We start from the raw sequence: 11,338 nt of genomic DNA, 5'->3' as shown, positions 1-11,338 counted from the left end.
TTATATTTGGGTCAGGAGGAGGCTGAATGAAAATCTCTGTACAGAATCAATACAGGAACCATGGTGGGTCCAGAACAGGACAGTCACTTTCTTACCTGGTCTTTGGTTTTGCTGTTTCAGGATGGGCCTCCGCCAGGCTTAGGCCGTGTAATTGGTGAGCTGGGAGAGGATGGCTGGATCAGGGTCCAGTGGGACACGGGCAGCACTAACTCATACAGGATGGGTAAAGAAGGAAAGTATGACCTCAAGCTGGTGGAGTTGCCAGTGTCATCACAGCCCTCTGCAGAGGATTCAGACACAGAAGATGACTCAGGTGGGTGACTCACAGAATCCTTTAGGTCAGGGTAGCGTGGCAGATTGTTCATGAGTTGGGTGGCTGTCCTTTCCCTCTGCAGAGTTAGAAGTGGTCAGGATGCATTGGAAGACATTGCTCTGCTTGCCCCTTAAACACATGATTCTGGTATAGATGGGTAAAGGGGCTCGGTCCAGTAGCCTGGACAGACTGACGCATCTTCACCTTTATTTTGTGCTTCCTGACGCCCTTCCAGAGTGGGGTGGAAGATAGAGTGCAGCATGCTTGTTAAATTGGATCTTAAAGTCTTTTTATTTGTTTTTATATGTGTGTTTGTGTGTCTTACCTGTATGTGATAAGTTAGGGGATAATTTGTTGGGGTCACTGGTGGCAGGTATCTCTGCCTGCTGAACCTTGAAACAGTAACTACAACAAATCTATTTATGTACTTATTTTGTTTGAGGACGCTTTGTTTCTTCCTCCACCAGCTTCAAGGTATGGCCCTGTTGTAAGGAGAGTGGGTCGCTTGTTTGTCCCGGCCACCTGGCTAGCTTAACCTGAAATAACCACACAGAAACCGTATTAATTTAAACATTGCTTGGCCATTAGCTCTAACTTTTTATTGACTAACTCTTACATATTAGTTTAACCCATCTCCATTAATCTGTGTTTTGCCACATGACTGTGGCTTACTGGCAAGATTCTAACCAGCGTCCATCTCAAGCAGAGAATCCATGACTTCTCTCACTCTGCCCTTCTTCCCAGCATTCAGTTCTATCTTCTCCTCCTACCTAAGTTCTGCCCTATCAGGCCCAAAGCAGTTTCTTTATTCATTAACCAATGAAAGCAACACATGAACAGAAGAACCTCCTACACCATGGCCCCACCTGCTTCCTTTAAGTTCTTCCCTATTCCTTGATAGTTGGAGGGTGTGCTAAGAAGAGAGCTCCTGGTGTTGAATGTGAGAGAAGCTGTCCCATAAACTGCAGTGGGCTCGGAGCGTGCACATTTAGTCTAAGATGACAAGTGCTTATCTTGTGGGTGGGTGTTGGCTATACTGTCAGAGCATCTGAGCTATAGTGTGTGCCTCTTGTAGCCCCTTCTTCTTCCCAGCTGTATGGGAGTATTTGTCATTGTGGAGTGAGCCAGGGAAGAGGTGGCTGTGTGACAGAGCCGTGACCTCCTTGTCCCACAGCTGGACTGACTCGCCATGCACGTGGCTGCTCAGGGGATGCTGCTGCTTTGTCTTTGCTCCCATTGTAGTTCCTAGACATTTGATAACTTGTCGTTTTTGTTTGGTTGGTTTTGATTTTTTGAGACAGGCCTTCTCTGTGTAACAGCCTTGGCTGTCCTGGAACTTGCTCTGTAGACCTCGAACTCACAGAGATCCACCTGCCTCTGCCTCCCAAGTGCTGGGGTTAGAGGCGTGCGCCACCACTGCCTGGTGATAAGTTTTCTTTTTCAAGATACAAAACTTTGGAATCATTTTATTGCTTATATAGTAAGGTTGCTTAAACACAATATTACTCTGAAATCTCATTTTCTAGGGTGGGGTAGATAGCTCACTTCGTAAAGTGATTATTCTTATGTAAATATGAGGACCTGAATTTGATCTCCAGCAAAAAGTTGGCATGGTAACATGCATGCTTGTAATCCCAACTCTGGTTGGTGTAGATCTATTGGCCAGACTTGTAAACTTAATCAGCAAGTCACAAGTTTCTGTGAAAGCCCTGTCTTTACAAACAAAATGGATGTTACCTGAAAAAAAGACACTGGAGGTTTTCCTCTAGCTTCCACACTCTCTCTGCACCTGCACCTCCTCCTCCTAAATCTCATTTTCTTTGAGGAAGATGGTAGCAAAAATGGTCAGGTAGCCAGTGGCAGTGGCAGGAGGCTTAGACAGGAGAATCTCTTGGACCCAGGGACTTGACTTAGACTGGGTAATATTGTGAGAGTCTCTTGGGGAAAAAAAGAAAGGAGAAAGAGAATAAATTTTAAGTTTCCTTTTTTATTGTGAAGGTCTGTTTCATTTTCTAGTATTAAAAAGAAGTTTGTTAGATCTCTGTATCTTCTTAATTTTTCTGTGAACCTAAAACTATTCTAAACTTTGTTCAGTTTTTGTAAAGAAAAACAGAGTGTGTTATTAAGTACCTTAAATGACACCCCCAGATGATTTTATTCAGGACGGCTGTTTCTTGTTTTCAGAAAGCTGAACCAGGAGACAGGAGCATCCACCCCACAGCGATGATGCTGACCAGCATTATTAACTTACTGCAGACTCTGTGTCTGTCCGTTGGTGTCCACACTGATGTCATGCAGAGCGAGGCCACCAAGACTTTGTGTGGACTGCTGAGAATGTTAGTGGAAAGTGGAACAACAGATAAGCTATGTATGACATGAATCAATATGAGCACAGAGCCTCAGTGTGGATGCGTGTGTGTGAACTTCTCATGTCTGTATGTCTGTGGGCCAGTCTGGGGGTGAGACTGTGAGTCAGGTGTGTGTAGTAAGGCCCCTGTGGCTGCTGGACCTCAGCATTATAGGCATGATGTAGCAAACAACAGAAAATTTCACTAGGGCTGCTTCCTTCTGAGGCTACCAGAGAGAATGTGTTCCAGGCTTCTCTAATACTGGTTTGCTTGACAGTTCTTGACTTGTAGGCATGTGAACATAGTCTTTGTCTTCTTGTTTACACTCTCCTCTGCATGTGTGTGTTTGTGTGCATGTGCTTCAGATTTCCTCTTTACAGGGGTACCAGTGAACCTCACCCGGTCTATTTACATCTTCCCCTTGTCAGATGCTAGAGTCAAAGCTAGCACTGAATGAGGGTGGGCATGGGATGGGGGAGGTGTATGTGTGACGACTACTCAGCCTCTAGTGCTGCTCCCTTAGAGCTCTGGAGACCAGGGATCTCACGGCAGGCTCTCAGCAGAGCCCTGCTCCTTCCCTTTGCCTTTTCTTTGGACATCTTGTGCTGCAGACTTCACTGCTGGTCTCCTTGTCTTCTGTGCACTCTGCACTACTTATGTCCTTCTCTTGTGGAAATCTTTATTTGCTTTGGGCCCAGCCCCTTCCTGCATGTTATCTCAGTCTTTAATATTAATCCTCAGAGACCTTATTTTCAACTAGGGTCAAATGCTGGTGTTCTGACTGAGTACCAGTGTAAAAACAGCAAATATCACTTGAACTTGGGTGGATGTTTCTGGTTGCCTGAAAGTGTGTATGACTGTCAAAGGAATTTGGAGCATGTGTAGCTGTTAGCATGCTTGTGAGTGTGAATGCACACAGATGTGTTTGGATACATTTCTGATGCGTGTGTTAGCTCTGTGTGAGTAAATGCTTGTGTGAGACAGAGTTTGTTTGCCACCGCTGAGCGTGTCAGTCAGAATTCTCTAGAGAAACAGAACTGACAAAATGAATCTATCAGTGTGAAAACAGGGTTATTAGAGTGGCCTACAGACTATGGTCCAGCTATTTCAACAGACAGACCAAGCATCTAGTGGTTGTTTGGTTCACAAGGCTGACTGTCTGTACTGGCCTTCAGTGTATGCCAGAACCACAAAGAAGTAGGGTCTAATGCCCATGAGGGCAAGAACTTCAGTGAGAGAGAGGAGCGTGAAAGAACAGACGCTTCCTCCTTCCATGTCCTGTAAGTAGGCTCCACACCAGAAGGTGTGTCCCAGATTTACGAAGTGTCTTCCGACTTCAGATAATTCCATCAAGAAAAATTCCTGCCGGGCGGTGGTGGCGCACGCCTTTAATCCCAGCACTCGGGAGGCAGAGGCAGGCGGATCTCTGTGAGTTCGAGACCAGCCTGGTCTACAAGAGCTAATTCCAGGACAGGCTCCAAAACCACAGAGAAACCCTGTCTCGAAAAACAAAAAAAAAAAAAAGAAAAGAAAAATTCCTCACAGCTGTACCTAGCATCTCTGCTTTTAGTTAATTCCAGGTCGTCGGTTAGCAACCAATAATAGAATCACACTGAATGAGTGATCTTGTGTTGGAAGCATGAAGTTATGTGTATTTGAGTGTTTCAGTGTGGTTGTGTGAGTATGTATGTACGGGAAGGTCTGTGGACAAGTAGCTGCGTCAGATGTAGTGGGAATGTGCTTGTGTGTGTCCCACTTGTGTGGTTGCAAGTGTGTGAGAGTGTCTGTTCCTGACTGTGAGTGCAAAACCAAGTATCGGGAATGAGCATGCATGAGTGTCCGTGCCAGTGAGAGTGAGGGCGTGTGGGTGTGGTCTGGGGGGTAAACATAGGCACAGATGGCTGTGATAATATGGGAGCAGGTGTTGAGTGTTAGCTGAGCACATGCATGCTATCAGTGTCGCTGTTGTGAACGAACATAGGAGAGCAAAGGTCAGACTTTTGAATGTGTCACTGGGAGGAGGCTTGTTTGTTGATAGAGGGAGAAAGTGAGCACATATATGTGCATAGGTGGATGAGTGCAAATGGATGTGTATGCGTATTTTAGCATGAGTGATTGTCTAAGCATATGTCTTCTGTGTAAATAGGAGGGATGTGTGCAAAGTGTGTCCTTTGCTTCTGTATGCAGTGTATGATTGTGAGTCTACTAGTGATTGCAGTAGTAGTAAAGGTGAGAGCTTGTGTGAGTGACTGTGGCAGACAATATTTGAATATGTCTCAGAAATTTGGAGTTAGTGTCTAAGTATATATGTGAATGTTAGTATGTGAGCTTGTGTCTTAGCTAAGACATGGGTCTTAGTGAGCTCGGAGGGCAGGAATGCAGTATGGGCTGGGGGAAGGTGAGTTGCTGCTGCCGCTGCTGTTGCCATGGGAACTCAGACCACAGGCTTCACATCCTAACTTGAGAGAATAGAAAGGCGGACATGTTCTTTGGACACTGGGAAGTCAGGAGGAGTAGAAAGCCTCGTTCTCGTGGGCATATTAGAATGTCCCTCTAATCCAGTCACTGGAGAAGTAGAGGTAGGATCATGTGTTCTGGCTACATAAGAAAAAAACAAAGTAAACTTGGATTGGGCATTTTATGATGTCAGTCAAAATTGTGGGGACATTTAAGGCACATGAGATTAAGAAGTATAATAGCTGCACACTGTAAATTACTGCTGTTAGAAGTGTAGAAACAGGGTAAGTAGGTTAACTAGTCTGATTGCATGCATTTGAAAGGGTTAAAATGATGCCATGAAATGTTTTTTGAGCCAACTTAAAGCCTTTCTCCACTCCTGTCTGAGTCCCCTTGTAAGGCAGCTTATTGCCCAAAATGAATTGGTAGGTAATTTAACTGTGAGGGTTGTGCTCACGCTTGGTTTCTGGACTCTTGGTTCAAGCGTGCCCTGTCTCCTCTGGCAGCTCCTCCAGACAGACTGGTGTGCAGGGAGCAGCACCGGAGCTGGTGTACACTGGGCTTCGTCCGGAGCATCGCACTCACCCCGCAGGCCTGCGGGGCCCTCAGCTCCCCAAGGTGGATCACGCTGCTCATGAAGATTGTGGAGGGGCATGCGCCCTTCACTGCCGCCTCCCTGCAGAGGCAGGTAATGTGCTGCTAGCCAAACCCAGCTCACTGAGGGCAGTCCTGAGTGAAGCTAGACCTGGCAACCATGCTTCTTCATGGAGAAAATAGCCACAGGTGCAGCAGGAACCTCCTGGCCTTGGCTGCTGAGGGTCTTGATTACTGCAGTCCCTTCAGTTGCTAAATAAGCTTCTTCGTCTTTTCTCAGTTGTTCTCGTCCGCCCATGAAAACAGTAGCACAGTTGCCAGGAGTTAAGTTTAAAGAACAGTTTCACTTCAATTCATGCATTTTGAATTCCTGGTAGTCTTTCCTGTTAACCGTCTGATTAATCATGAATGTCAAAGTTGCAGATGGTTAATTTCATTAAGGGATAAAGAAAAGAGAAGGTAACGCTGTCTGATATCATTTTGTGTTGTGTTTGAGCAGATCTTAGCTGTCCATTTACTACAAGCAGTTCTTCCGTCATGGGACAAGACGGAAAGGGCACGGGACATGAAGTGTCTGGTGGAAAAGCTGTTTGGCTTCCTGGGCAGCTTGCTCACTACTTGTTCTTCTGATGTCCCATTCCTTAGAGGTGAGTGGCGGTGCGTGTCCTTGGTGCCCCTGTTTAGTGAGTGCTGTGCAACTTGCTTTTCTCTCTGCTTCAGAATCCACATTGAGGAAGCGGAGGGCGCGGCCGCAGGCTTCCTTGACTGCCACTCACAGCAGCACTCTGGCTGAGGAGGTGGTGGGGCTGCTCCGCACTCTGCACTCGCTCACCCAGTGGAACGGCCTCATCAACAAATACATTAACTCCCAGCTCTGCTCCGTCACACACAGCTGCTCTGGGAAGACTCCAGAAAGGGTGTGTTCCAGGTTTCCAGCAGTGTGCTGGGATCCTAGCGGTCAAGTTATCTTTAAACACGAAGCATTTTTATTTCATGTTTACTTAAGGGCATTTTGATGGAAATAACTATTAAAGAAATTAACAATTCAGATAGGCATGGTGTATGCCTGTAGTCCCAGCTGCTTGAAAGGTTGAGGCAGATGGTTTGCCTGAGCTCACAAGTCTGGGACAATGTAGTGATGCTCTTGTTTCCTAAAGTGAATTTATACATAGTGAATGAGATAAAGGACTTGAGTTTAGCTACACTTCACACTCGCTGTCTCCCTTCTAGGCCCTGCTGGAGGACTACTTCCCAGACTCTGAGAACCTGGAAGTGGGGGGCCTCAGGGCAGTGCTGGCTGTGATTGGAGGGATCGATGGCCGACTGCGCCTGGGAAGCCAGGTCATGCATGATGAGTTTGGAGAGGGCACAGTGACTCGCATCACCCCGAAGGGCAGAATCACTGTGCAGTTCTGTGACATGCGCATGTGCCGAGTTTGCCCGTTGAATCAGCTCAAACCGGTATGTAGCTTGGTGGAGCTCTCGAGTGTTAGGGGTGGCACTGAAACTGGTGTGTAATGTCAGAACCTGTACTTTATGTTGTCTTCTAGGAAGCTGTCTGTGTGAGTCAGGAGTTCACGTAGCTTTCCTTCTGCGCTAGCTTGTGCTTCTAGGAAAGGCCCGTCTCAGGGAGCATACAGCCAGGGACTTTTAGACATAAAAAGAGATTGACATTCTATAAGGTAATTTTAAGTATTTAAAATAAGAGTTTCTAAAATGTATTTTTATTGAATAATTTGGCTTCTAAAAATGATTTTTTAAAATAATAATCTTTAGTTAGAAAAATGCTTTTAATCTTGATTTTAATCGTGGGGAATGCCATAGCTTAGCTAGCTGCTGTAACCCAAGTGCCCGTGCCCTAGCACAGTAGAGAAGGTTATATAATTCTGTGTAACCCAAGTGCCCATGCCTTAGGACAGTAGAGAAGGTTATATAATTCTATGTAACCCAAGTGCCCGTGCCCTAGCACAGTAGAGAAGGTTATATAATTCTATGTAACCCAAGTGCCCGTGCCCTAGCACAGTAGAGAAGGTTATATAATTCTACGTAACCCAAGTGCCCATGCCTTAGGACAGTAGAGAAGGTTATATAATTCTATGTAACCCAAGTGCAATTTGACTATGTATTTTTTAATAAAATATTTTTGATTATAATAGGAATAAGAACACGTAGTAAATTTGGAACGTACAGAAAAAGTCTTAGATTATAACTACCACCCTGATAGGTTAGTGTTGACGAACTGGTAAAGAAAACCTTCATATAGAGTATATCTGTTGTATGTGTACTTTTATCTTTCTGGAGTATCTTTCAGAATTATCCTCAGGCAGGACATGACTTGGAGTATGCATATTTAAATTCAGGTCTCATGCTTTAATAAATTTCAGACTTTGTTAATCTCATCAGCAACTCTTTTTTTTTTTTTTTTTGGTTATTCGAGACAGGGTTTCTCTGTGGTTTTTTGGAGCCTGTCCTGGAACTAGCTCTTGTAGACCAGGCTGGTATCGAACTCACAGAGATCCGCCTGCCTCTGCCTCCCGAGTGCTGGGATTAAAGGCGTGCGCCACCACCGCCCGGCTAAAGATTTTTTTTTTTTTTGGTTTTTCAAGACAGGGTTTCTTCATCAGCAACTCTTTGAAGGATTTTGTGCCCTTTCTTCAGCTCCCTGCTGTGGCCTTTAGCCTAAACAACCTGCCTTTCACGGAGCCTATGCTTTCTGTCTGGGCTGAGTTGGTGAACCTTGCTGGAAGCAAATTGGAAAAGCACAAAACAAAGAAATCAGCAAAACAGGCCTTTGCAGGTCAGTGCATAGTGTTCCACGGTAAAATAATCTGAACTGGCATTGCTTGTCGTTTTATCAGAGTGGGGTTGTGTGACTGTTGGAGCCTTGGAGTTCACGTAGCACTTGTGGGCTATAGTTAGGAAAATAAAGTACCTTTTAGGTTTGCCGTTGACTTCAGATGTGGAACCCCATCACTTTGAACTGCCAGCACCTATTCTTAGCAGACTTTTAGGATATCGGGTTTGTTTCTCTGCTCATGACATTCTCAGGGTCAGCCCTAAAGAACTTTGTCTTTGGATTCTCTTGACTTTGTCTCTAACTGTGGTGGGCAGCTAGCTTCCTTAAAACCTTTCCTCCCTTTGGGTCTGGGTGACCACTCTTGGGATTTTCCTCTTCCTGCCCTTTGGTTATGCTCGGAGTTTGTTTCTGTTTCTCTTGCTCTTTATACCATTGAAATCTTATGGTTTCCCTCGTAACCCCATCTCATTCTGTCTCCTCTTTGAACATACTCTCCCTGTTTACTCACCGTATTTGTTGTTGCTCCAACGTCTGTGATGGTAAACACCTTTAATTTTGAGTCTGCAGTTCACAGCTCTGAGTGGACGGCCTGTGAATATAGCAGCCCTTTGTCTCAAATTCAGTCTGTGTTCTCCCAATTGTCTCCGTTTTTGTTCATCATAGTGAACAAACTGGTCTGCCCGCTGGTCCAAGTTTAGTGCTCAAGGACTCATCTAATTTCATTTTCTCAACCTACACTTGCCGTGCTATCCCTAAGGCCTCCTACATCCCCTGCTTAGGAATGTTGCTTCTCTCCTGCATAGGCTATTTTGTGGTCCTTGGTCTGCTGTCAGACACATGTGGCACGGCTTCCTATCACTGCATCAGAGAGCTCATCCTAGGGAAATGACTTCAGTTAAAGTAGATGCTTTTGACAAAATTCCTCCTAGGAATATTGCAAGAAAATATGAAAATGTTTTATTTGTGTCTGGTTGAAATTTCAGTAATTTGGGAAACATTTAATGATAGCAGGAAATGCTTACATGGTTCTAGCCTTCAGTTCAATGCATTAAGATAGATACCTAGGGCGCCGAAGGAAGGAGACCTAGGGGTCAGAGGTCACAGTTGTTGGTAATCAGTTCATTCCTGAAAGCCACACCATTGCTTTCCCATTGTAGCGATGGCACGCATGGTGAACATGAGCTGGATATCTGGTTCTGACTGGTTCTTTTGTTCCATAGGACAAGTAGACTTGGACCTGCTGCGCAGCCAGCAGCCGAAGCTGTACATCCTGAAAGCAGGGCGGGCGCTGCTTTCCCACCAAGACAAACTAAGACAGTATCTACTGTCTCAGCCCGGGACTCTACATGCAGGTATCTTCTTAACAGGGAGTTTTACGTAGATGTGACAGAAAGATACTCTAGTGGAAACATGTACAAGGAGCATGAATTAGCAGTTGATAAAAGGAGAGCGCATGCCTGGTGTGTGGGCTGGCTGCGCTGCAGATGCAGTTGTCAGCTATGAGACCTGTGTGTCTGAGGACTGATGCCTGGCTGTGTACAGTGCAGGCGGGCCAGCACACTACCTTCAGTAGAGGTGGGTTGGCTGTTGAGAAGTAGGATATACAGATTTTGTTTTCAAATTCAGATGATGGAGCAGCTGCATCCCCTGACCTCGGGGACATGTCACCTGAAGGGCCACAGCCTCCGATGATCCTCCTGCAGCAGTTATTGTCCTCAGCCACCCAGCCATCTCCTGTGAAAGCCATATTTGATAAACAGGAACTTGAGGTACACTTGTCTAACCTTGATAGCTGTAACTCAGTGTGGTTAACTGCGAATGACTGACTGACTAGCTCTAACTGAAGCAGTCCCCTTCCCTAACGTGCTTTATTAATTCATTTTGAGATGCACTCGTAAATCTGTACTCTGCAGTGCAGCTCATGGAAGATGCTCAGATGGTCGAGGGCCCTTCTCCTAACCTTCCTTGTTTGCCTAGGCTGCTGCCTTGGCCCTCTGTCCGTGCTTGGCTGTGGAACCCACACCCCCTTCCAGTGCAGGCTGTGAAGACTGCATCTCCAGTGAGGCCAGCACCCCAGTCTCTGCACAGCACATCCATCTTGCCAGGGCGAAAAAGCGCAGGCCGTCGCCAGCGCCTGCTCTGCCTATTGTGGTGCAGCTCATGGAAATGGGATTTCCTAGGAAGAATATAGAGTTTGCTCTGAAGTCGCTCTCCGGCACATCTGGGAATGCATCTGGTTTGCCTGGTATAATTTTTTCCTGTATATGCTTGCTTGTTTTTTGGGTTTGAAGTACAGTGCTATTGGTCTTGAAGGTAGCTGAGTGTTTTTGCTCTTAGGTGTGGAAGCCTTGGTTGGGTGGCTACTAGACCACTCTGATGTCCAGGTTACAGAGTTCTCGGATGCGGACACAGTATCTGACGAGTATTCAGACGAGGAGGTGGTGGAAGATGTGGACGATACCCCATACCCTGTGGTCAGTGGTTCCACGTACCCTACCAGTCTTACACGATGATTCTGTGTTACTTTTCTCCATCCCTCAAAAGAGCCAGTGCATGCCCTGTGGCCAGTTGTGCAAGCTTTACCCACAGCTCTGCTATATAGAGAACAAAGTTGTCTTTTGCCGCTGAGATAATGATTGGTTTTCCTCTATTAAATTCCTCTTAGTTTTAGAAGCCAATGAGAACAATTGAGTGCTGTTGGGTAGAAGACACTGGACAGCCGTGTCTGTTGTGGTCACAGTTACTCTGCAGACTGAAAGAAGGAGGATTGATTGAGCTGAGAGTTCAAAGCTGTTCCTGGCAGCATCATTAGACATTGTCTGGCTAAAA

General features: G+C 45.8%; 1 protein-coding gene across 1 annotated transcript in view; it reads left to right on the top strand.

The window, feature by feature from the left end:
* The first annotated feature begins 123 nt into the window (after window positions 1–123).
* LOC130868880 (E3 ubiquitin-protein ligase HERC2-like) overlaps window positions 124–11,338 on the top strand; it is a 56,813-nt gene continuing 45,598 nt past the window's right edge. Inside the window, 11 exon segments of the mRNA XM_057760884.1 lie at window positions 124–313; window positions 2,498–2,681; window positions 5,625–5,806; window positions 6,212–6,359; window positions 6,433–6,629; window positions 6,943–7,173; window positions 8,323–8,509; window positions 9,730–9,861; window positions 10,136–10,278; window positions 10,487–10,754; window positions 10,847–10,983. Of these exon segments, the coding sequence (XP_057616867.1) occupies window positions 170–313; window positions 2,498–2,681; window positions 5,625–5,806; window positions 6,212–6,359; window positions 6,433–6,629; window positions 6,943–7,173; window positions 8,323–8,509; window positions 9,730–9,861; window positions 10,136–10,278; window positions 10,487–10,754; window positions 10,847–10,983 (1,953 nt within the window). The 5' untranslated portion in view covers window positions 124–169.

Source organism: Chionomys nivalis (genome assembly GCF_950005125.1).
Source record: "Chionomys nivalis chromosome 23 unlocalized genomic scaffold, mChiNiv1.1 SUPER_23_unloc_1, whole genome shotgun sequence".
NCBI lineage: Eukaryota > Metazoa > Chordata > Mammalia > Rodentia > Cricetidae > Chionomys > Chionomys nivalis.
Note: the sequence above shows the minus strand (reverse complement) of the source record. Positions and strands in the feature narration are given on the sequence as shown.